This window comes from Astatotilapia calliptera, chromosome 10 (genome assembly GCF_900246225.1).
Source record: "Astatotilapia calliptera chromosome 10, fAstCal1.2, whole genome shotgun sequence".
Taxonomy (NCBI): domain Eukaryota; kingdom Metazoa; phylum Chordata; class Actinopteri; order Cichliformes; family Cichlidae; genus Astatotilapia; species Astatotilapia calliptera.
In genome coordinates this window covers 24,763,414-24,789,348 of record NC_039311.1, presented here as the reverse complement: position 1 = coordinate 24,789,348, position 25,935 = coordinate 24,763,414, and the positions used below count along the sequence as shown (strand labels likewise).

The following is a 25,935-nucleotide window of genomic DNA, read 5'->3' as shown; positions in this document are numbered from 1 at the left end:
TTAATATGATAAGTCTTTAATTAGTTCCAAAACAGAATAAATACATAATAAATAAGTAAATAAAGATATATTTCTAAAAAAAAGAAAAAAAAGAGTAAATGTAAACAAAAACAGGCTTAAAATGTTTAGAAGGTCCCAGCACAACTACATAATGGCTACATATTCCTATTAAAAGAGATAAAAATGACCACCACAACAAAGTTATGTTATTATAAGTCAAACACAAACAAATGAAACAAAGCAACACACATAAAACAAACACAGAGACGCAAAATGACAGAAAAGCGCTTCTTTGGACTCGGTGTGAAAGTGTTTTTGGTTGTTTTATGTCTTTTTGTGACTCTCTGTTACTTTTGAATAAAAATGTTTTCATAAAATAAAGTTTAAAAAAGTGGATCATTTTCTTGTGCCTGGTGGTCTCATTCAATAATTAATGCTTGAGATAAATATATCCATGAATTAATTGTATAATATGCTAAATCAATACATATTATTATTATGTGTGCAACTTGTAATCTTGTATTCTTCTAGATTTAAGTCTCTTTTTTTTAACTTCTGGGTGATTTTCTGATGAGATTAAGGTGCACACAGGCAGACTGAATTAAATAATAACAGTAAAAAGCTGTGGTTGTGGTAGGGTCATTTGTGGCTTTCAACATCCGTCGATTGTGTCATAGAACTCGGTCCACTTCCTCTTGGAAACCGCCTCTCTCCGGTATTTGGTTCCCACCCACCCAAACAAAGCTCAGCTGGCGATTTTTTTCCTCACAGAGACGATACTTAGCTTCGTGTCTGCCCCAGCGGCAGTAACCTGAACCTGTTTTCAGAGGACTGGATTCCTGATAACCAGAAACCATGACCAGTTGGCTCCCGTGTGTCCCAGTAACACGCTCAGCTGACTGAAGGCTTGTTTATAATTTCACTCATTGCGCAACAATAATAACGTTAACCGAGCTAACCGCCAGCGCTACCAGTACTAACACCACCCGGCTCTGCGAGGCTGGGAGCAGAGATGAAGAGCGAGCCGACGGCTGCTGTGTCCACTTTAAAGCGGATTTGATAGACGGGGCTCAGCCTTGGTTTTGGTTCCTGCTGGGAGGAGATCTGATGCTACGAGAGATTTGTTGAGTCAAGCTAGCTACCCGGTGAGTTTTGATGTTTTTATATGTAGCCTAGCCCAACTCGGGAGCCCTGAAACCCTGTAAAGATAATGCTCGGCCGTGTTTGAGCAAGTAAGCTAGCTGGATCATTTCTAGCTTCATGCAAGGTAGTAAAACCACACCTTTGCTTTTTTTTTATTAAGAGAAAATAAAAGAAAGAGACTTTAGTAAAACTCTAATTAAAGCTAACTCTATATCTCAGGAATAGAAACACACCTAGTAAGACTTTCCTTTTAAATTCAGGTTATCTTAAAATAATATAGTAAAGTACATAGTGTATAAATATTTAATCTACGTTATGATAATTAGTGGTTATTTTCAATGACAAGTGCAGCAGTTATGCAGTAGTAGCTATAAATTTAAAGGAAATAATTCGTGTTTTATGTTGTTAGTCAGATTAAACTAGAAATTAAGGCTACAATTGTACCTTTTTCTTTACCACTTTTATGTAGGTTTTTGAGGGTTGGGTCTTACTGCTGCAGTTTTGTTTCACTTTCATCTTTGAAAAAATAAGAAAAGAAATGCATCCAGAGATTCAAATCGTAAAAAAATGATTGTGAGATTCCCTGTGAAGTAACTATGGTGTTAACAGACTCTTACAGAACGGGTGAGGATTTAAGTTGGTAATTTCTCATTGTTTCCAGTGCATGATTTATAAAGTTCAGTCTCTAACTCGTGTATTTTCTCTTTTCAGCTGCCTTATAAATCAACTCCCCTCTGCTCTCCCTTGTTTGCTGTGCCGTGGTCTCTTCTCTGGCTTTTCCAGACGCCGTCGTTATGACCGCAATGCGTGTGGACGTCAAAGTGGTGATGCTAGGAAAAGAGAGCGTGGGGAAGACTAGTCTGGTGGAGAGATATGTTCACCATCGCTTCTTGGTGGGCCCGTACCAGAATGTGAGTGTCAGCTGCTCCACTTCAATTTTCCATGTTGGTCTGCTGCCTCCATGAAGGGCTTCAGTTTTAACTTTAGCCCAAGGGAGGCTGTGGTAACAGAAGATCAAGTCTGTGATTGTTTCAATGCGTCAAAGCTCTGACAGGAAGTAGGGTTGCAGTAATGTTTTAGTACATTTCTGCAAGCTAATGCTGCATTTTCCATAAATAATAACAGTATAGTAAACATTCTATATATACCACCTTTGCAAAGGGCTTTGACAAACAGACAAACACAGACCAATCAATGGCAGATCTAAACATTAAAGTTGGACAAAAAATGTAAACTTATACATGTATAAGAAAAGAATAAAGGGAGCCTAGAAGGCAAAAGTATAAGGTAAGACATCAAGTAAAAGAGAGTTCTAAGAGGTGGTTACCCACTCTGCAAGCCTAATCTCCTCAGGTAGGTAATTCCAAAGTAGGCACCTTCAGATGTAGGTCTGGAACAACCAGGAGGCCCCACCTAGGATTTAAGGCTCACTCATTTCTGCAGCTGTAGGCCTATGAGGCAGACATCCTCAATTCTATCTTGTAAAGGAAGCTGCTCTGTTGATGACTTTCTCCATGTGAGAGTGTGAAAGTATTGGTTTTATCCTCACAGTGTTGACCTCCCTCGTTCTCACTTAACAGTTTATTTATTCTCGATTCCTCGAGCTTAGGTGTGGGCAATGCAACAGGCTTTTAACAAAGTGAGCCATCTTCACCTATGAGCCTTATTTTAAAGTGATTCCAATTAAATATGACTGCATCATAAATTGTTTTCTTAGACCCAACAGGATTAATGGCACTTGTTTTATATCTTGGACCACTTCTAATTGCACCATGTGACAATACTGTGAGGTGCAGAAAGTTTGATGATCCAATTAATCATCTCAAATAATCAAGTATTTTTCCCACCATGGTTCGTTTATTCCAGCTAGGTGTCACACCCGTTTTATACAAGTCATTAGCCTCTTTAAAGCCGCAGGAGTTAACCCAAAATGCTTTCTGGTTTAGGCAAACCTGTTAGCCTTCCAAGTCTCCAAAAACACAAACACTAAAATAGAAGACGTAAGTAAACACACATCATGTTTAAAATCTACAAATGGAAACAAAAAACAATTAACGTCAAAATGATAAAAATAGCTTTTAATGGTATTCAAAGTGCATATTTAGGATTTTCTGGAAAATCTAGATATTGCTTACATTTCCTACAACACTCATGTAGAAAACACCTGTGGATCTTTACTTAAAGCTCCTCCATCAAGCCATCTCTCTTCCTTTCCTCTGTCCTCCAGATGGATTTTAGGAGACACGAAGTCTTTCAGTATGACGCAATGAGATTGATTTCTGTGTCAAAACCTGCGTACATTTCGAGGAGGCACAAATTAGAGAAATGAGAAAAGCTTTAAGAAAAAACGAAATCCACATATCATCTGACAAATATCAATCTAACATGGCTGAAAGCAGTCATATCATATGTTTGCAGTGTCTAACCCCACTGCTTCTCTCTTTCTGACAGACCATCGGTGCTGCTTTTGTTGCCAAGCCAATCCAGGTGGGAGAGAAAGTGATTACTCTTGGAATATGGGTGAGTTAGAGGCTGCCTAAAATGCACGTGCTTTGTGATAGTCAGTCGTTTCACATTTGATCCCTTTCTTGCAGTTCAATGAGCTGATGGAAGATTCATAAACCCAAAAAGGAATTTTGTATATTTCCCTTTTTTTTTTTTTTCCTTTTTTCAAAATTTCCTCTGTTTGAAGACCGGAAAATAGCCATGAGTAAGAGCAAAGCCAGTCCGATGTCATTTGTCCTGCTGAAGTTGCTACTTTATGCTGTTAAAAGGTTCATACTAACAGTAACTCTGTCTATTTTTTCCAAACCCAACTACCCACTGCACTCATGGTGTCACAGCTTCAAAGTTATTGGAACCAAGAGAACTAATATTGCTAAGCTTTGCTATGTCACAACCAAAACTTCCTCAACACAATAAAACTTTATGTACCATATTTATTCCAATAAACGGTCCAGAATTTTCCTTTTTGTGCACCATCAGCCAAGCTGACTGGTCTCCACCCCATGTTGTGCTTTTGTCCCTACAGGCCTTTGTGTTGTTTGTGTTGATCACATTTCCAAAGACCTAGCTTTTAACTGACTACCTGGTTTCTGTTTTAGGAAATAACCAAAACAACAGCCTCTTTATATCTTTAATACCGGTATAATCATACTTAAATTACTACCTAACTGAAGGTTGATGATTCTGAATTTTCCTTTCAGAATAGATTAATGTCATCAGCATGTACCCAGTATTAATGTATCTTAACTTTAATTTAAATTAGTCGATGTTAGTGCCAGTTAGAAGAACTCTCTGCATAGCTGTCCTGACTCAACCTGCTAAAGGATTAAAAGTCCGAAGCTAAACAAATGGTTTCCCTGTGTGAATGTGGAAACTATGTAAAAATGATGGCGTGTGTGTGGGTGGATGCAAATAGTTATTAATGAAAGTAGTTTTTATCATATCTCATATAAATGGTAATAAGAATAGAGGTAAAAAAAAATACATAATATTAATTTGACCTGTAAAATTTTGGAACCACAGCCTGTTGCGGCATAAAGATAAAGCATTTGAGCTGTTTATGATAGCTTTAAACAAAAAGTTAAGGCTTCTCTCCTGATCATTTCATCACTGTTTAGGTTCCAGTTCCAGTTAGTTCATCTCTTCTCTTGTGTTTCCCACTCAGGACACAGCTGGATCAGAGCGTTACGAAGCCATGAGCAGAATCTACTACAGAGGAGCTCGAGCCGCCATCGTCTGCTATGGTAAATCTATACTTTTACAGTGAAGAGGAGATATTCCTACGTTAATAACTTCACTGGATACTCACCCTGACCTCCTGTCAAAATCAGCTGATATTTGTTGTGTGTGTTGAAAGTTGGTGCTTCTTAATTATCCTTGTTTTTCCACTGTTTTTGGTGCCTTGTAACTTAAACTTAGCCTAAATACATGAGTTAGCACAATAATTTGTTTAGGGCTGAAAAACACATTTAAGAGCAATTTTACAACCACTTCAGTGTTGCAACAAAATCGCGTTTGTTAAGCAGCTTTGAGTATCAGTATCAAGAATGTCAGGTTGGCCGGTGTGCAAATTAGCACAGTGTTGCTGATAATTATGACGCGCATATCTGGTTTATAAAGATGATGGTGTTCACTCACTTTCAGTCACAGCCAGGTTGAATTTCATGATACGTTCTTTTAATAGGTGAGTCGTGACTGTTAATGTGTTACAAGGGGACCACAAGAACTGTGACAAGTCAGCTTGGCCTGCGTTTCTTTTCTTAGTTTCAGATTTTGTTTTCCCACCCTCATTTGGGCGACTGTAGCTCAGGGGGGTTGGGAAGCGCATCTGTAACCGGAAGGTCGCCGGTTCGATCCCCGGGCTCTCTGTCCTGGTCGTTGTGTCCTTCGGCAAGACACTTTACCCTACCGCCTACTGGTGTTGGCCAGAGGGGTCGATGGCGCGATATGGCAGCCTCGCTTCTTTCAGTCTGCCCCAGGGCAGCTGTGGCTACAACCGTAGCTTGCCTCCACCAGTGTGTGAATGTGAGAGTGAATGAATAGTGGCATTGTAAAGCGCTTTGGGTGCCTTGAAAAGCGCTATATAAATCCAATCCATTATTATTATTATTATTATTATTATTATTATAAATTCTGAAGTTATGAGGGTCAAAACGAAAGTGTGGGTCGGCTTCAGTACCAGTTCTGCTCGGTGCTACCACAGCTCACTCGAGGCAGCAGTTTCCATTTCATAAATGAGACGTCCTGCCCATCACTGCACTCTGTAAAACAGTCAGGAGAATCCTTCAAAGGCAGGTACACTGACTCGACCTGGTGATGATTTCAGCAGGTGACGTGTAAATCAAACTGGTGTTGTGATGTCTGGTTTGAGCTGTTGTGTAGAAAAATGTTTCAGCATGTTGTGGGCATTTTAATCCGACTTTAAATAATCATGTTACAGATTACAAGATTACAGCTACCAATGCTTTGGGCTGTTTCAACTGTGCACATATGACAGTGCTGTGGAAAATTTGAAACCGGTTCTCAAGCAGCACCGGTTTTCAATTCCAGTCTGTAATCTCTGTATATCTTCCTATTCAGTATCATTTATTGTGACAGAAAGGTCCCATTTCCATCTATCTAAGGTCTTGGAAAAACCACAGGTGGCAACAACGGCTATCATTTTAGGCATTTGAAACCACAGCTTTCTGATAGAAGATATGTACGGTTGTGCTTTGCAATCTATAATATCAAATTTGTCAATGGCAAAAGAAATTGAGTTTAGGGATACAATATTTCTCAATCCTTTTAAACGGCAGTAATGCATTATCAGTTTTTTTTTTTTTTCTTTCAGTGTATTACCCCATTTCCTAGAATCGGCATCAAGGAATCCTGGCTTAAGTGTTAAGAAGCAAACTAGTTGGTGTGGTGTTGGCCTCTAACCAAAGAGCCACTGTCCAGTCCTGAACTGCTTTCAGATCTGTGTCTTTTTTCCACATTGGGGAACTTTGTAAAAATAGTCGGTGGATAGTCATTTCCCAGCAGATTAGTCACACTGCTGTGATGTTTAGTTTAACATCTTTCTTCTTTAACTTCCTCCTTCTTAAGTTGGATTGTATTTCACCTTATAGCCTAATCTTTCAGCATATTTAATCAATTATATTATCAAACAAATAATGGACAGATTGGCTGTTAGTTTTAATGTGTGACGAATATGGGGTGCCTGCTCTGTATGGATTGGTGAGTGTGTGTGTGTGTGTGTGTTAGGGCTGCCACAAACGATTATTTTGATAGTCGACTAGTCACAGATTATTTTTGCGATTAGTCGACTAATCAGATCATCATCCATTAGACGTAAAACTACAGCTTATTGCACCAGCAGCATCTGCTCTTATATAACTATCATTAGCTTACAGCTTTAAGTGTTTAAGGTCTGTACTAACTAAAAATAAAGACAAGATGATAGTTTATTAAATTTTAATGAAGTTTTCAGATTGTTTCGGTGGAGTTTAATAAACTCCTTGCTATCTAAAATATAACAGGACACTGGAGTATATTCTGGAGCATCTCACACTTCTGATAATCAGCTGTCTGCTTGACGTTTATTCAGCTGTGTAAAAACTATAACTTTAATCTCAGACAAACTGATTTACTCAGGAACAAATAAAATACTAAAAAAAAGCCAAACAATAACATTTTAAGTTATCTAAGTGACTCATATATATTCAACCTGAGTAGCGAAAGACAGCGGTGGGTTTGAAAACGATTTGCGGGGAGTCCGGTGTTCTCAGGGCTCTAGTGAGCCTCGCCCCGGCTCGCTAACGAGCTAGTGGGTAACAGACATCTCCGAAAACGTCGGAGCGCTTTTGAAAATATGTGGTGTCCTGATAAACTGAGCAGATATTTGAGGTTTACACAGCTACATTCTCGCCTGAAAATATGTTAAACGTTTATTTTGTGACCCAGAAAGAATAATAAGAGTAACATTAAAACTAACTAGCTGCCGCCATTGTTGGAAACTGCGCTGGGCCGCGCTATGAATTCTGGGACACAGCTGCTTCTTCTTCTTCTTCTTCGGGGTTTAACGGTAGCTGACATCCTTGTACATGCAATGCTGCCATCTTCTGTTTCAGTCCGTTATTACACTCTTAAATCCTGCCACTTATTCCTGCGTCTTTTGTGATCTTACAAAGCTTCAAACGACGCGTCGACTATTAAATCAGTCGTCGACGATTTTGATAGTCGACGTAATCGTGACTAGTCGACTAATCGTGGCAGCCCTAGTGTGTGTGTCTAGACAAGGATGTTGAATACTGAAAAGTCTGCTGTATATTTTTGGCTTTCAGATCTGACTGACAGCAGCAGCTTCCAGCGAGCTCGCTTCTGGGTCAAAGAGCTGCAAAACTACGAGGAGGTAAGATGGTTTCTTTCATTGAAATGATTGCACGTCATTTGATATGTGATTTTTTTTTTTTTTTTTTTTCTTCACACGCCCAACAGTCATCTTAATATGGAAGCTCAAAGGGTTTTGGGGGCATTCAGTTTTACACCATAAGTAAAGTTAGCAAATTGCGTTTATACAATAGCCGATTTATACAATAAAATTATATTATGATGGTGTAACTCTGCTAGTTGGCTGTGTTGGTTGCTAAATTGGGGTTTCAGTGTAATTGCCTCTGAGGTAATCCGGCCTCCATTTTGTAAAGCAGTCAGTTTATATGCATCTGTTAGGATAATGAAGCACTGAAAAAACACTGTCTCATTCTGAACTCTATTTCAGTCCTTTACACAGCTGAAAGTACCATATATTTAAAGCAGGCAATATCTAATCAAATAAGACTCAGCTTGATGGATGTGATCAGATGGTTCAGTTTGTAGTAAAAAAAATATAAGAGTTCAGTCCACAACCTTATGGAAGATTGTTTTTATTTTATTTGATTGTTTTATTGATCCAGATAAATGTATGTGTTATTACTATCTGTGGCCGCACAGTCTGCTGTCAGCGAGGTTTACTTGAAGCTGAAGTCCCACATTGGATTTCTGAAATTTCCATCATGTCAGTAATGGACATTGTGTTTTATTCTGGTGTGTTGTGCACTGCAGCACTGTAAGATCTACCTGTGTGGCACCAAGAGCGACCTGATCCAGGAAGACCGGAGTCTTCGCAAAATCGACTACCACGACGCTCAGGACTTTGCTGAAGGTGAGCCCAGTGGAGTGTAGACATGCAGAAAGATTACGCTGTAACATGTTTTCTTTCTGAGACGGTGGCCTGGTCAGAAGTGAATTAACATCAGTATGCTTAACAGTATGCATTACTTATGAAAACAGTTGAGCAATAGTCTTGTGGTTTCTTTCAGGTTACTGATTTCTGATTTTCGAAATTTTCAAATTCCTAAAGTTGAGGCATTCATAATTTTCTAAAATGTAAACATAAATACATAAAACATGGAAGAATAAAAAAACCTAGTTTGGTTGTTTATTGATATAAAGCTAGTCAACTTTGTCTTTTATATGTGAACAAATTTACAGACGATCACAGACAGTTTCAGTTGTATCCACAGTGTCACTTAAAAATACCCTGAGTGTTTAGTACATGAGTCATTTTCCTTACTTTATATACTGTAAATATGTGTTTGAACTCTATAAATGCTCTTCAGCTGTGGAAAAATGATTTATAGTTGATTCCTTGAATGTTTCTGATATTTTCTTGTCTTTTTCTTGAAAATTGTATCCGAGACAGCTTTAAGAGACCAGTCAGATGTGTTGACAAAGTTGATCATTTAACCTTAGAAACAGGATTTTCCACGTGCGCTGTCATGTTTGAAACTGGGGGAAAGACTGTATACTGAAGAGCTTGTGAACACTCTGGATGTTGTTAAAAGGATGTTAAGAAATCTCTAACTTCTGTCTGCTTTCTCTGTGTGATCAGCCCGAGTTGCAACACAAACACAATTTCTCTTCACTTACATAAGTTTGTCCTTCAGACTGACTGATGTTTAACCTGAATGTTCTGGTTAATATTCACAGAGATTGGTGCACAGCACTTTGAGACCTCCAGTAAAACGGGGAATAATGTAGGTGAGTTCGACCTCGAGTCACCGGAAGACTTCATGTAACACAGGTTGTTGGCTCTGACCGCAGCCTCATTCATTCATTCGTGGTTTTGATGAGTGAGGAAGTGAGCTGTAGCATTAAAAATATGGGTATGTTTTCGTTAACATGCAGGATGATCAGAGGATGGTCAGAACACAGCATGGCAGATACAAGTTGGCTCCTCATAAAAGACGCTTGAAGCTGCTGCAGATACCCACTCAGTTTTGGATTAAATGTATTCTTAGCAGTGTTGTATGTGCAAATGAAAGCCTTTCAGTTTTTGATTGGAAACATTTCAAGAGTATCAAAACTGTTGCTCTTTGGCAGCTTTTCTGTCTGTAAAAATGCAACACAGGGGTCAAACTTAGACACATTTCTTCACAAAAACAGGAGGCAGAAGGAAGGTTACACAGGGTGACCGCTTAAGATCTGAGTAGTGCATCATGAGGTTTTCGAATTGGTGTGTGTAGCCAGAATCAAACAGGGACAAACTGACATGACAAAATCCACCAAAATGGCATAAAAAGTAGGTTACTGATTCACCCAAGTCCACCTTTTATTTTTGTTTACCCAAGAGAATCTCTGCATATTTTCACACCCTTCTTCAAACAAAACAGCTGACATGAACTGGACAAATGTTATTTTTAAGTTACTTATTAGCACATAGTTTTAATATGTACTGATAAATTTTGTGCACTTAAGAGTGTTTCTCTTTTTTTATGCGAGTGTGATCAAAGAGTGTTACCATAATTTTCCGCTAATCACAGCCAGACATATTTAATTTACTTCCTGACAAGAGAAAATATTTAATCTAAGAAGCTTAATGAATGGATTAATTAATTGGTAGATTATTGCCAGTATTCTAGTGTGAGGCCATGGCTGAATCTGATGATTAAAGTCTAATTAGAACAAGAGCGTTGTCTCCTTTGTGGCTTTTAGCATTCTCTCGCTGGATGCAGGTTTTGGAGCATCCCTTATCAGCCTGCTTACACTAAAAGAAGCTATTGCGTGCTGTACACCAGGTTTTAGGAATGTGAGTTGGCTTGTTTTTGTTGGCCATGACAGATACGAACTGATGGAAACTGACAGGCCTCATTCTTCCTCTGCTTTCCAGATGAGTTATTCCAGAAAGTTGCAGAGGATTACAACAGCACTGCTTTCCAGTATATGACAGGTAAGCGTGTCGTTCATGTACACAGATTGTTTTTGTTATCTTTATATCAATTCATGTGGCAAGGGTAATGGAAATTTGTTTGAAGTTATGTTATCCGTAGCAGAATTTACTGCAGAACTTTCAGGAAAATCAAATTTTTTTAAAGTTAAAGGTTTAGCATCTGTGCAGAAAATATTAAAAATGTTACACATCCACAAACGTGTTTGAATTAAAGAAAAGCATGGAAGTAACAAAGGATTACAAATAAAAGCCCTTGACTTTTATTTAATGACTTTATATTTAATTTACTTTATTGCAATTTGTTGTTACTCCATCAAAATCAATAGTTCATCTATATTATGATGTTAAACTAGCATACAGTTATATGGAATACAAGTCAACATACTTTATATCTAAAGATTTTTTTCTAGTAGTATTAAAACAAATACTTTTTAAAATAAAAAAAATAAGAAACCAAGTTATAACATTTCACAAACAAAATTCATGGATTTAAAAAAAACAAAACTTTTTTGCACAGAAATTAATAAAAATCCTTTCAGAATATGTAATAAATAAACAATGCTGAGACCAATTGTTCTTTCTTTTTTTTCTTTTTTTTTTGGGTCCAAGAATTTCTGTTTGGTAAATGTATAGCTGAGATTTAGACACTACAGTATTAGTGCTCAGATGGGATGGTGCATGAGGGATCACATTTTGGGCTTTTAAATAGTATTAATCCAAAATAAAAAAGCAGAAATTAACTGTGACACAAGTGATATGAAGTAGCCATTCATACTTAGAAAATATCAGTGGTCCCAGAAATGATCCCTGAGGAACACCATCATAAAATGGAGTAAGTTACAAATTACTGACCTATAATATAGTAGACGCGGGACCTTGTAGAAAAGTTTAGACTTTGGAGAAATATATCTATTATCTTTGTTGCTAAAATTTTGGGGGAAAAAGACCAGTACCAGTCTTTTAGATGTGAATATAAAGTTAGAGCTTTCAGCTAATTAACTTAAATGGGAAATGGGTGAAACAGGTTTCCTTAGGTTTGGCAGGACTTTCTCTAATCTATACAAACTATCAAAATGTAAAAGCAATATGCAATGTGTTTATCTCCTGGAAATGATCTCAAACTAATTTAAAGTCCTATCACTTTTGTTTCATAGCAGAGGAAACGGGCGTCGACTTAGGCCAGAAGAAGGACTCTTATTTCTACTCCTGTTGTCACAACAACTGATGCTGAGGAGCAGGACAGGAAGTGTTTGCATTCCCTCAGCTGGAGTCAAACCTGGAAATGCTGGAAAGCTGTAACTCATCTATGAATGTGGTACCAAATCACAAAAAGGAAAATCAAACAAAACTCTTTATACTTTGTTGGATATGTTTCTTTTTTTCTTTTGTGCCATAATGAACTGAGAGCTGCAAGACTTTGGGGAAGAGGATCCTCAACTGCTGGGTGGTGAGGGACTTAAAGACCACCACGCCCACTTTTTTTCACCAAGTTATTCATATTTATCACCATATCAACTTGTGACTTTCCTGCAGCCCACAGGGCGATAAGCCTCCCCAAGTTCACAGTGTTAAACAATCAGAAGCAACACTGTGGTTGGACAACAGCCTGCAGTGGTAAGGGTGTGGGATCCTCACTGAAGCCAGACTGAAAGAGAACTCGATTGATGCTGTGTGTTTTAGCGGTTGCTGTGTTTTGGGAGGGGGAGTTGTTTGTTTGCAAATGCTGATTTTGTTTACCTCCAACTGTATTTAACATTGTTGTGGAAACACATCTGTCAGTCCTGCTCATGTTCAGTCAAGGCTACACAGATGGAGAAGCCAGCTAGGATGAAGTGTGTCAGAAAACTACTTGTGTTCCTGCTCTTAATTAAAGCCGGGGTAGGCAACATGACCCATAATAACCTTTCAAGAGGGCGCTAGACTCATGCAACTCCTCTACGCTCTGATTTTAGGCTTTAAAAGAAATCAATCAGTTAAGTTTAAAAAAAAGAAAAAGCCTGAGTAAGAATTCATATGTGGTAGCTTATTGGGTTTTGCAGAAGAATTTTTACCCAGAAGAGTAGGGTTTGAATCCTGTGTGGAGACCAAACTAAGCTCATGCTTCAGGATGAAGGTTGTAGATTCTGGCACAATCTTGGTTTGTCTTTTCTAGTTTTCTACCCGCTGCATTTTTAAGTGAAATACTTGAAAAACTGGCAAAACACACGACATTTTTCTTTATAGAGGCCTTTACAGTAACAGTACATCTTTTGCCATGTGTCAGCCACGAAAGCGCCGTACGCTGCCACTACTCAGACTTGTTGTGCATTTGTCCTAGTTGCCACTCAAGGTAGTGCACCAACACCCACAAAACCCCCCAAAAACTGTGGCCCAAAAAGCATAATTCCCAAAGACAAAATAATTTAAATAATGCCTGAATTGGGTGTAAATTCCCCCCCCCCCCCAAAAAAAATCCAGTATGAAGTCCAATTGCTGTGTCCAACACAGCAAGAACACTAAATGCTGCTAAAACAGATCTGTTTTGCATCATAAGCTACAATTTCTGTAAAAATGTCCGAAAAATAAGCTGGTTTTAAGGAGGTGACTAACAACACGCCCACATATCTGTAATTAAATTGCATGGCCTGAGCTGCCTAAAAGAACATTTTTAGGGAATGTTACTTTTCTACAAATAATCTACTGTTTTTCTAAGTTTGAATGCATCTCTCAAAGAAAGAAATATATCTGACAGATTTCTAGCAGGAAAATCTTGGAATGTTCAAATGATTTCAGGAAGAAGCTCTTCTGCAGAAGGACGATCAGCGAAAAGCCTCGTGGGCTAACATTGTAATGTCCCACAAACATTTAAAGCTATATTTAAGATTCGAGTCACTAATTTATTGCCTTTTAAGTTGTACTGCGCAATGGACTTGTAGGTTGCTGCTTTGATGTGTTGATGTTCAATATTGATGCAAATATTTTTTAAAAAACAACTGATGTCCACATCTGTTCTGAAAAATAAAAGGCTCATTCCAAGAATGTTTCAGAACGCAGATAGATTGTAAGTTTGAATTGATCCACAGTATTTTGCTTGTGTGTAATATTTGGCAAAGACTGACAAAAATACTGTATATGCGCAATTTTGGCATTGGATTGCATATCAGCATAAATCTTTGCACGTTTGCCTACAGAAGTGAATTCGAGGAATACTAAAAACCTTTTTGATTCAGGTTGGTATGTTTGGCTTTTTATCCCACACTTACAGCCCACTTTAGTGGATCGGACCAGTGAAACTCCTTTTTCTTGATATAAATAACTTTTAACTACACACTTAATCCATGACATATTTTAGTATTAGAAAAATAAGTGCAATTTCAAAAGCATAAAAAAATGCTGCAATGAAGGAAATCTGTCACCATGACTCTTTGGGCATAAATTGTAAGAAATAAATGGAAAATAATGGAAAAAGTTGTAACTTATTGCCCAGACTGTCCTGTCGTTATAAAAAAGAAAATTTTGATAATTCACAAAATATCATATTAAAAAAATATATATTTCTATATATCTATAGTAGTGAAAACATACTAATTTGGATCCTTGACTTGTGTGATTTATTTTAATTAAATAATAATGTGGTATAATGTAATTATTTTAAAAATTGACATTATTGGCTTTAAAAAGCATCCAAGTATCTCACAGATCTCTTTTCAGATTTATAATTATTAATCTCAAAACAAAAAAAAAGATACGAGCCACAAGATGCTTATTTCATGTCTTCTTATATATTTATATAGCAGTTGTTTTGACAGGTCAGTGGTTGAGATCTAACATAATTACACTGGAATGAGACATTTCTTGTTGGGCAACTGTAAAAAGGCATTAGTAGGGAAACTTGGCTCTCACAGGGGCGACATTGTTCCTTAAAAATATCTCCAAAGAAATACACTCTAAGGCATTGGCAGATAACACACAGACAATATTAAGCTTGAAGACAGAGCGAAACGTGGCAAGAACACATACCCAAGTGCAAGCGTGGTGACAGGAGTCCGCCGTTTCAAACGTTTTTGCTCCCTCCGAAAGACTTTTGTTTCCCCGAGAAGTGCGGGGGTCAAGAACGAGGGAGGAGGGCATCGACCCCGCCGCTCTCCCTCCCTCCCTCGTCACCGTTTGTGCGTCACAGACCAGCGAATAAATAATGACTACAGAGCACAGCACACACACTGGAGCCAACTGAGTGCTACCTTTTCTTTCCGACTGCAAGGGCAAGGCTGAGCGTTCATTTCGCGTTGCACACCATTAGTTGTTGGACGACGTGAGCCTGCAGTCCAACAACAGTGGAGCTGAATGTCCCAGGATGGCACGAAATCTTTCACACTTTAACTTTCAAACAGTTAATCTTTTTTTTTTGGCATGAAATGTTCGAATCTAGAGTCTATTTGTAGCTGCAAACCAAATCTACATGTATTAAAAAACAGTTGATTCCATTATACTGCATTTTGTTTTTCCCAACAACACCAGGAAAGACAAAGTTGGCATGGTTAAGACTACTCCAGGCAGCCTGTCATATCTTCACTGGTAGTCCTGGATCTTGAAGCACCAACTAATTGATGTGAGTCATCATGAAGAACTGGAAATGGAGAGGAGAGTGGATTTAATATAAGCAACAATTAATATTCCCAGGATATGGAGTCCTGCGTGTACGTTGACTCGGGCCTTTGTGGCAGGTGTTGCCAGCATCGTGCGTCCCGACAACTGGACCACAAGGGCGAGTTGGTTGTGGTGGTTCAACAGTGTTCAGATTAGAAAGAAAAGCTTTAAAAAGGACACAGAGAACTTCAGCTAGTTTAATTCTAGACAAATACAACGTTTTTCTGACACGGCCTCAAACTGCACGGATGTAAACATAATCCCGATTTAACTCAGTAGAAGTCACAAACCGAGCCCAGCTGTGACTCTCTTTTCTAGCATAAAACATCTGCCTCTAACCGCACAAAGCTTCATAGGACACCTGACCTACACCTCCAACAAACATGTGAGAAAACAAAACAAAAAAAGACGAAATGTGTTTCCAAGTCTCATGATTGATGTCCCGGGTCCGGATAGTTTTTGTGCACTCGTAGCAGGTGTGTAGATGGAGGTAGGGAGTGATTACCAGGGTAAAACTACATGTAATGCAAGCATAAATAAACTGCAAAATTGTTGGATGTGTGTCAGTGTATACATAAATTATATTATATTATATTTTTTATTTATAAACCTCACAATTTGTTTATTTTTTTAAATGTAGTTTTCTCCTAAAAGCCCCTCCATACATCCAACTGAATACTGAACATTAACAGTGACTGTAACTGAGTAACCTCCATGTGCTTCCTCACTGTAGTGACTCTGTAAATAATGATCCTCTGTGCGTCACTCCTCTTCTTCATCCTCCTCCTCCTCTTCTTCTTCTTCATCTTTGAGCTCCAGGTATTCGACCCCCTCCTCCTCCATTACCGTCTCTCTGTCGTCTTCACTAGTGTCTGATTTATGCCTCTCTGCATCACCCTCTTCCAACAGCTCCTCCTCCTCCTCCTCTTCTTCAGCCAACAGGTCTTCCTCCAAGACATCCCTCTCCTCCTCATATGAGGAGATGGGCGAGTAGTGGGGGAGGTCGAACACGTGCGGGCTGCTGGGAGCATCAGAACTACTGGGAGGAGGCGACGTTGCAGGAGCTGCGACGGGAATAGTGATAGGTACTGGGATGGAAAAAGCAGGAAAGGACTCTGACGCGCACATGCCGGCACCGGTGCTTACGTCCCAGGCCCTCCTGGCAGTCGGGTTAACGTTGCAGGTAGTGTTAGTAGCAGAGGAGGGAATGACCGCCATGCCCAGCCCCGAGGTGAGGGCTGTGGGTTCGGGTGTGTACTCTCGGATCTCGCCTGCTTCTAGCGGTTCCCCGCAGGGGTCATGGGCACTACAGGACAGCTTGCCGTCCAGTTTGGAGATGAAGAGCAGGCCGTCACGGTGCTGGCAGCAGTAGGAACTGACGCACAGTTCGCAGAAGGACGCAGCCTCCTTACTGCATATGTCACACTGGTGCCACGGACATTCCCACCGACCTACAACAAATGCAAGAACATTAAGGAATCTTTATTTCACTGAGGACCACAACAACATTTCCACCAGCTGTAATAAACATTTGGTGGCATAGATCTGTTTTGGGACCATCCTACATTTTATTTTCATAAAAACTGGGTGATATTGTGTGGATTAGAGAAAATCCTAAATAAATTAAGTCACTGACCTGCAGGCCTCTTGGTGAGGTTCAGGCAGTCTGCATGGTAAACCTTGGGACATCCAGGTTTTTTACATGACACCATCTGTCCTCCGTCTCCGCAGATGAAACACTCGTCCTCCCTTTCTTTGGTCAACACCACCTTTTTCTTCCTCTTGCCGTGACCTCTCCTCTTCAGCTTGCGATCTTTATCATCAGGCGGGGGGTTGTTCTGGTTCAGAGAGCAGAGGAGTAGGTTATTCCCAAACAAACACAGGTGGTTATTAATTTTTGTGGCGTGTCCCTCCTCTCACCTTTGGCCTGAGGCCTAAGAAGCCGCTGCAGTTTGATGCTCCACATTTACACACTGTCTTCCTGTTGCCCAAACACTCCAGGTTGTAGTTGAAGGTGAGCTCTGTGCCTGAAAGGATAAACACAAATGAGTGAGAGTGGCTTGCTGGCATCACCAAACATCAAGATAGAAACAACTTCTATCTTCTGATCTGTAAGAGGCGGCGAACCTGCGGCAATGTCGATGAGAGCGAACAGTCCCACCCGGGTGTCACCGTTCACCGTCCACTTCTGCGTCTCACAGTTTGGCTGACAGCTGTGGTTCATGAAGCGTGCCTCGTTCCCCTTCGGCCCAGCATCAATGATCCGATCCTAAAACACAAAGTCATCCAACAAGAAATTAAATTAAACTTAATTACTGTATAGGTCTCTAGTTTGAAGTTGTAGCTATAACCTGTACTCAAACACAGGTCTGGCCATGAAATTTCCAAAGTGCCAAGAAAGCATCTACTGCTGGTAACAAGGTTAAAACTACCAAACACACGATTCTGTTAGAAGTGCATTCATACCTATCAGGAGGTATTGATTGAAAAAAAGAGACGGCAGGAAACAAGAGATGTAGGAAAGCCATTCATGTTCAGAGGCTTTACTCCAAAGCTGTTCTGTGTAAGTGAATAATTTTAGATCTTAATTAGATTTAATCTAACCATGTGGCAGTTTGCTACTGTTTTTTTTTCTTAAACCATAATTTGGACTGCTTTAAACACTCTTCTGTGTTCCCTGTTAAGGCTCAAGTCCTTGGTTAATGTTGATGCACTTGTTATTTCTCCTCAGAACTACATTGACCACTTTATCCTCTATACTCGCTCAAAAAGAAAAACGACACTACCAGTTACTAGACAAAGTTGGGGAGGCCACTAACTGAGCTCTGACCCAATGTGACTGGGGCCTTATTCACTTGATCCAACATGGCCACCATGATTGTCACACATTCATAATAACTGACAAGTTAATGTCATGTAGTAAGCGGCCACGTAGCTGCAAAACCTCAGTTAGTGCATTCTGTAGTCTTGAATAGGGTTGCTCTTGAGGTTAGCAGCGTTTTCACAGTTATAGTTCATTTACTCTGGTCCAAATCAGTTAATGGTAGGGCTTTTCGATATAATGGATATATCGGATGACGTCTAATGTTTCATTTTACGCTATCATTTGTTTCGTGGTGTCGCAAAATAAACTGTTTATGGCAATATTTTTTCATCGTTTTGATGGTCACTGTAGTGGCTATATTATTTTCTTAAAGTTCTCTCTTTCTCTTATATTTAATATAACCACACTACAGACAGACAAGCGCTTGTTTTAATGCCTTGTTGTTAGCAACAAGGTAACAGCATCACGTGTCCGCTTGTTTATTTTCCACATAAACCTTTCACAATAAAGCTCAAGATCCTGTTGAGACTTTTCAAAATAAACTGAATCATATGAAAGACGATGCAGAGTGTTTTCCGATGAAAAGCAACATAGAGCCGTCAGGTGCTAAAAAAAATAAACCTTAGACTCAAACGCAGCACGCTGTGTAATAAATACTCACAAAGAAAACGGCGGCTGTTACAACTTATGTCTAAAAATGTATCGTTTCATGCATCGGTTACAACACTCGACTCCAGGTACATGACGCCCAGCTGGAAACACTTCCCGCAAGTCGAGCTGCGCGAGATTCACAGAATTTACAGAAAATGTTAAATTTTTGTGATTTATATCGTTATCGGACGATAGATGTCTTATATGAGATTTTGGTCATATCGCACAGCCCTAGTTAATGGGTTTGTAAACTTGAAGTATTTTCCTGTGGTTTGGTTTCTTTCCACTTAGTTATTAGGGAAGATATGATGAAACGATAATTTACATTTTACAGCTGGTTGCCAGCCCATACAGACCTTTGTACATCGAAGTTACCCTGTTGCATCCCAGAATGCAAAATATATGTGGCTACGGGAAGATGTTAATTTAAACTTCCAACGTTCACCTGATAGTTGGTTGAGGTCTGATCACTTTCACACCATAAACGAATCGGTTAGGAACTGAATGAGACCTCCTCCTCCGAAGGGTCTTGGTGCAGTTGTTTTGCGATTAATGTGTACACACCTGCATAAGTGAACTGAACGTAACAGGCTAATGTGAAAACACCCTAAAAACACACGTGGCTCTGAGTCGTACCTTGTCAAGAGTTAACATGTAGAAGTTACAGATGTTGTTGTCCTGAGCGTGTCTGATCCTCGACCTGCACTCCTCCTCATCGATCACCTCCCCGACATACTCGCTCACAAACTGACCCTGAGAGAACAAACACATACGGGAAACGTGGATCATTCACTCCTGGCTTATGATGGGAATTCCAGCAGCAACAGCAGCAGCACTGCGGTTACCTTCTTAATGTCATGGACACAGCGGAGCCCCCAGCCTCGAGACAGCGTCCTAAAGATCTCTACTTGGCTGTACTGACGCTTGGTGAACGCCTGGTTGAGGCACCGCTCGGCCGCCGGGCAAACCTGCAAGTAAAGAAGCGGCCTCGGTCAGATACTCGACACCTGGCTGCAAAGTCCAGGGCAGGCAGCCGCTAAAGTTCCCGATTCAACTTTAGAAGATCTGGAGCAATACAACTATTACGTCTTAGCCCCACTAAACTCCAATTGGTCAAGCACAGCTATTGGTGGCAGCATAGTAGATTTTTAAACGCATTTCTTAACATCCTGAAAGTAGAAAATTTCACTAAATAACTAAAAACACTTAGATCATGCACCTTGTACAATAAAATTCTAGAAAAAAATGAAACCAAACTAACTGGATTAAAATACTTGTAGAAGCAGTCTGTATGATTTAATACACCTGTGGCCATCGAAGTGACTGGAACACCTGAATTCAATGATTTGGATCAGTCAGTGAATCCATCTGTAGCTGTGCATGAGCGTGATGAAGGTGTTTCGGTACCTGTGGATGGCATTCGTAGAGCAGCATGCGGTTGATACACTCGGAGTCCATCCCACATGGACTATCATCTGTCTTCTTGCAGTTACAGCGGGGGATCTCTGAGAGGTCAGCAGTGAAGATCTGAACCTTTCCTATTGGTCGATTAACCTGAATGAGTCAGAAAGGTGTGTATCACTCATCACCGAGCATTACAATCAAACCTCATTTTTTAAGTCAACTTATGAAGAAAGCTTTTTACAGTTTCTTTGTGATTTAAGCAGCTTGATTTCAAAGTAAAGGCACCTCCATTACCTTAATGTGTTTGTATGGAGGAGGCTTCCTGTCGTTCTTCCTGTCCTCTTGAAGCTGCCGAAGCTCCTTCTCTGCCTGCAGCTCACGGAACCGCACAGCCGCCTCCTCCAAAGCTGAGGAAGGACGTCAAAAGTCAGCGATCGCAAACACAAACCATGATATCAAACCGATCAAAGGACAAATTTTACTTTTGCCTACCTTTTTTGTAGGTCGCATCAACCCCTTTACCCATCTTTTCCTTGCTGTTGGCGTCCACGTCCATGTAAGGGAAGACTCTGGCCTGGTAGGTCCACAGGTAGTCGTTGGAGCCGAAGAAATGAACGGGGAACTCGCCGACATCGTGCCTCATTCTCTGGATGTTTTCTGGGATTGTTTTGGGATGGCTGACCTCTGCCGGCCACCACCTTATGGAGCAGAAAATGGGAGATTAAAGGATTTGATGACGTGCGTCTGACTTTTCAGATTTAAAAGACTCTGTGGGTCATAGCTGACCTGTAGCGCCCAACTTTGACCCATACAATGTCTTTATAGCGAGGCTTCTTCCCGGCCTTGCAGTCGTTGCAGTACCAGCTGCCTTTGGGCATCTCGATGTTCAGACACTCCCGATGAAATGCAGCAGGACAGGACTCACAGCAGAGTAGGCTGCCCCCTGGAGCACAGGAGGAGGGACAGCATTGCATTAACCTCTCATCAATGAATCATGAAGCCAGCCGTCTGACAGCTAAAGCTTGTCAGACGGCTGGTCTCACATTTAGTCCTATATGTACTCTGTATGTATACAGAGGAGTTTATGGTTGGCTCAATGACTTTAAGGTCCTGTTGCTGTAAAACAAGCCCAAATCATCACACTTCCACCATCAGCAGCTGGTATAAGATGTTCCAGCTGATTGGCTTGTTTCGTTTTTCGCATTACAGTCAAACATCTCCCCTTTGGTCTCATCTATCCAAAGGTCTTTATTCCAGTAGTCTTGTGGTTTGTTCAGATCCGACTTGTGCGAAAACTGAGCTGTAGTGCCATGTTCTTTCTCCTACAAACCTCTCAAAACAAGCCATACTTGTTCATTCTTTTTTTCAAATTGTACCATCAAGAACTTCAGGTGAGGCCTTGAGAGTCTGACATGCAGCTCTTGGGCTTTTTGCAGTTTTGCTAAACAACGTTGGGGTAAATTTGCTGGAATGTCCACTTCTGGGAAGTTTGGCAGCTGTGTTCAGTTTCTACTTGTGAATGATCGTTCTCACGGTAGAATGATGGTCTTTAAATTGTTTGGAAATCTACTTGTAACCCTTCCCAGACAGATAGGCAGTAACAACTGCTTCTCTAAGATCATTACTTGGCTTGGCTGCCACAGAGTCTGCGGGACTCTGTGGTGATTTTGTGGGAGTCCGTTGGACTCTGTGGCACTATCCCACTGGGTATAGTAAACAATGAGACACTGGAAAATACCAAATTTTCCAGAACACCTGCCAGAGCAGACCAAAACTGGAAACTTCCATTCCTAAAAAAGTGGGAGCTCCCAAGAGCCTTGGGTCTTTGATTATGTCCAAATGAGTCTATGGCCTAACCCTTTCTGGGTGCTTTATGTCTATTTTACTTCAATTTTGTCCATGTTTTTAAATGTATTAAAACTGTATTTCACTAAACGCTTTTCTGCCTGTTGAGGCTGCATCTCCAGTGGATTTTGCATGTTTTTGGACCAGTTTGAAAGTTTACCTTAGAGCAGAAATTTGGTCTTCAGCTCTAGCCTTTGAAACAACGATGATTAATGAATTAAACAAAAATCTTAGTTCTTGTGGAAACAATAAAAGGTATTCTTAAGTTTTTCATACAGTAATTCTGGATTTTGGTTCAGTTTTTGTTAAATAAATAATGACAGTGACATATGCCACGTGTTGGTGATCGTAAAATACTTTGTGAGAACCAGATGATTTATTAATATCCTGACATAAAACCTTACCGGTACTTTATTTTCCACCTGACTGTAATTCGTAACCGTAAGGTGAAATAAAATATAAATCTGAGGTGAAGAAAACAGCTCAGCAACAAAACCAGTTTAGTCTGGTCTGGAGTTTCCTTTCGCATCTGTACCTTCAGTGCAGACGAAGCACCAGCTGACGTTCACGTGTTCGTGATTCTTGACGCCGCGGCGGGGGGTGAAATGGTTAGGACAGACAATGCTGTTGTTGGAGAGTACAACACTGCCCGCTGCCATACAAAGATCTGTAGCGTGATAGGCAACCGGGCAGCGCACGCAACGTACCAGCCGACCTGTAGACGTAAAGAGGAGAGTAAATGCCACGGCGCAAGACGGGTGATTACAGTGAAGGTGCGGTCTGAGCGTCCTCTGATTACCTTTAGAGATGTTGGAGCTGTTGGGATTAGCGATGAAGCAGGTGAGGCAAACGTGGATGGAGCAGCGGAAACCTCTGTTCACGGGTACGGTCGGGGCGTAGTTGGCGATGCACTCGCCATGATAAAACTTCCCGCACACAGGGATCATGCAGCGCCGCACATCCTCACCGCGCTTTTTACACACAAAGCAGGTGTGGAGTCCTGGACACAGGAAAAGTCACAGGTTTAAATGATCACCTAAAAAAATATATCTTCATATTAATTTAACAAAATGAAAACAGCAGATAATAAGTGGCCTCAATTCTCCCTCTAATCGCTTCCAGAATGCAATGAACACAAATTACTGGGAAAATATATATAAATAAAACTATAATTCCTAATAAAACTATGATTATTTTAACAATTCTTTTTAAATCTGTTTTTAATCGTGAACTATTTGTTTAAAACTTCCCATGCTAGACATGATTTCAATACTAAACATGTTTTTCCATTGTATGAACAAAAATAAATAAAATGGCAAACATGACAGGCATTTTTTTTTAAATTATTTAAAAAAAAATTATTTAATGATTGCTAAAACAGACTAAAAAGTCTTACAAACAGAAATAAAATTGAAACCAAAAATAAAGAAAAATTTTGAAAACTAAAAATAATAAATAAATAATAACAATAAATAAATTTGCGTAGTGGTCTATGTGTAGTGGTTTACATAGATTCCCAGTTTGATCCTGGGAGCAGACACAAAAAATAAAAAATAAAAGTCCACCCACTGCGGTGACCCGTTGTGGATTAAGGCAACATGGGGAGTGAAGAAAAATCCAAACGCTTGGATATTTCTTATGCTAGAACATCTTTAGACTTTACAGTCTGACCTTTTGTAGTGATTTTTACATTTGGAAAATTCACACATCAAGAATTAAATTATAGGCTCTACTGACATCAGGGAACAGCTGTTTAGTTTTTACCTGATTTGCACTCTGGACAGACAAACTTCCCCTTCGGTGCTTCGGCCAGAGATATGCAGGGCAGGTGGAAAGCGCCACAACACTGACCCTCACAGAGCAGCAGCTCCCCGGTCTTCTCACACACCTGAGCAGAGATCATAGCATAACTAGAATGACTCAGAGAGAGGGAACTTTACGTCTCATGTATGCATGGTTTGCGAGGTGGATATGAAGGCTTCAGAGTTTTTAGAGGAAAACATCTAATGTCTGCTAACTGTTGTTTAGATCTGACCATAAAGTAATGAACTGAACAGAAATGGAAGCTGTGATAAAATGTTTGAATACAGCAGCAGAGAAGTCGCTGTAGAGCTTCTTGTAAAGACACAAGTAGCGTTCTAATCTATCACTGCTAAAATGAAACCTTTTCTTATGGAGCTTCTGGACACATTTCTAGGGATCTTTTTGTCACTAAACTGCTGAAAGCTCACCTGACATATGTTCTCCTTCATGGAAGCCGGGCCTCCTCGGTCCCCTATGATCTTCCTCGTAGGTAAAAGTGAGTCGTCACACAGTGACAAGTCGTCCTTCATGGAGCAGAAACTGTTGTCCAGGCTGGATGGTTCACCCTGAGGAGACAAAGCAGGACTTTGCTGTTGCATAGCAACAATTTTAATTATTGCTGTACGTAAAAAAGTAAAGCTGACCAACCTCTGACTCTGCTCCGTCCTTTTTGATGTCCTCGGCTTTACCGTCGTCCGGTTGAGGATCGTCGACATCGGCTGGTGCCGTCTCCTCCTGTCCGGGTTCTGGCGAAGACTGCTCTGGAGCAGAAGGTGCAGGAGTGCTGGTCTGAACCAAAGGTGTGGGTGTACAGAGGTCAGAGGTCGTTGCCGGTGTGGACTCTGATGCTGGAAGTGGCTTACTCTTTGATTTTAGGGGTGGTGCTGAGCAGTCTATGTGGAAGAAAACCATATTTGAAACAGTAAGACAGAAAAACTAGCTTTTCAAGATTTTCAACTCATAACAACAAGGACTTCCTCTTAGCATCATATTAAATTACATTAACTGTGCAGATTAAATACGCTTGGCTGTAAATTCATCTGGACTCCTCAGAGCGTATTTTAGTTGGCTGCTTTCCCAAATTTAATTTACAAGGAAAAAAGAAAATCTGGTGACTTGGATTTTTTTTTTATGTTAACTTCTTCTTCTTCTGTGTCATAAAATGTTTGAAACCCACTGAACAAATAATGTAATTACACTTTATAGATTTAACATGTACACAATGATTATTTTATTTCATTTACAACATTTAATTACCTATTATATTTTCTCCTTTCTAAATCTGCTGCTTTTCCACTCATGTTTTGTTTGTTTTGTTTTCTAAGCCATCACTAACACTGACCTATGAGTCAGTCAAGCATAAATATACAAAACTCAAGGGATGATGTGTGTCGTGTCGACATATAACAGATAATTTAGTAAAGCACTAATTCTAAATTGTATTTCTGGACACTTTGTTACTAGCGGTCTGTCACAAAAACACTATTTGTTCTCATTTCTTTAATAAAAACTATGGAAAATACCAAAGATAACACAGACATAAAATTGTATTTTTACACTATTAATGTGATTCCCAAAGAGTTGAAAACTGGGCAAGTGGAGGAGAAGAAGAAAAAGTGGCAGATGAGTAAAAATCCTCTGATCAAGCATGTCTTTATAAGCCTGCCTCTAATACAGATATAGGCCTGCTACCTACTGTTAAGTTAAATAAAAGTAGTCCTGGATGAGATACCGCACACTACAGTGTAATTTAGAAGGCTTTACGAAAACTCACTGACCAGATTGAGGAGTTGGAGGTGGATTAGTCTTCAGTGTTTTGACCTGGAACAAAGAGGAACACTTTCAAAAATGACTGCAGTTAAACCAACATTGTTTTAGTCTATCA

General features: G+C 39.9%; 2 protein-coding genes across 8 annotated transcripts in view; one reads left to right on the top strand and one right to left on the bottom strand.

Annotated features, from left to right (window-relative positions):
• The first annotated feature begins 642 nt into the window (after nt 1-642).
• rab24 (RAB24, member RAS oncogene family) lies at nt 643-14,204 on the top strand. 2 transcript variants are annotated; one of them, XM_026181097.1, is made up of 9 exons: nt 643-1,145; nt 1,855-2,054; nt 3,595-3,663; nt 4,814-4,892; nt 7,974-8,041; nt 8,731-8,830; nt 9,658-9,708; nt 10,838-10,897; nt 12,055-14,204. In XM_026181097.1, the coding sequence occupies exons 2-9, from the start codon at nt 1,938-1,940 to the stop codon at nt 12,120-12,122; spliced, it is 612 nt and encodes a 203-aa protein (XP_026036882.1). In that variant the 5' UTR covers nt 643-1,145; nt 1,855-1,937; the 3' UTR covers nt 12,123-14,204. The 2 variants fall into 2 exon arrangements, with proteins under 2 accessions (XP_026036882.1, XP_026036881.1); XM_026181096.1 differs by having other exon boundaries at nt 647-1,145; nt 12,052-14,204.
• A 434-nt stretch (nt 14,205-14,638) lies between these two features.
• The window catches only part of nsd1b (nuclear receptor binding SET domain protein 1b), a 36,444-nt gene continuing 25,147 nt past the window's right edge, over nt 14,639-25,935 (bottom strand). For 5 of the 6 annotated variants that reach the window (XM_026181092.1, XM_026181094.1, XM_026181093.1 and 2 more), the window contains 16 exons: nt 25,829-25,871; nt 24,699-24,943; nt 24,479-24,616; nt 24,012-24,135; nt 23,047-23,247; nt 22,783-22,962; nt 21,189-21,345; nt 20,895-21,100; nt 20,697-20,809; nt 20,406-20,552; nt 19,844-19,966; nt 19,635-19,751; nt 17,651-17,792; nt 17,444-17,550; nt 17,160-17,361; nt 14,639-16,974 (listed from right to left, as the gene is read on the bottom strand). In XM_026181092.1, coding sequence (XP_026036877.1) covers nt 16,286-16,974; nt 17,160-17,361; nt 17,444-17,550; nt 17,651-17,792; nt 19,635-19,751; nt 19,844-19,966; nt 20,406-20,552; nt 20,697-20,809; nt 20,895-21,100; nt 21,189-21,345; nt 22,783-22,962; nt 23,047-23,247; nt 24,012-24,135; nt 24,479-24,616; nt 24,699-24,943; nt 25,829-25,871 — 2,934 coding nt within the window. In that variant the 3' untranslated portion in view covers nt 14,639-16,285. The remainder of the gene's footprint in view (nt 16,975-17,159; nt 17,362-17,443; nt 17,551-17,650; nt 17,793-19,634; nt 19,752-19,843; nt 19,967-20,405; nt 20,553-20,696; nt 20,810-20,894; nt 21,101-21,188; nt 21,346-22,782; nt 22,963-23,046; nt 23,248-24,011; nt 24,136-24,478; nt 24,617-24,698; nt 24,944-25,828; nt 25,872-25,935) is intronic. The other variant, XM_026181090.1, reaches the window with a different exon arrangement.

Bases quoted from the DNA above. Each gene is read 5' to 3' on its own strand.
- rab24 (XM_026181096.1), top strand. From the start codon at position 1,938: ATGACCGCAATGCGTGTGGACGTCAAAGTGGTGATGCTAGGAAAAGAG. The intron at 4,893-7,973 runs GTAAATCTATAC...TTTGGCTTTCAG, and splicing joins AGCCGCCATCGTCTGCTATG to ATCTGACTGACAGCAGCAGC. The intron at 8,831-9,657 runs GTGAGCCCAGTG...TAATATTCACAG, and splicing joins CGCTCAGGACTTTGCTGAAG to AGATTGGTGCACAGCACTTT.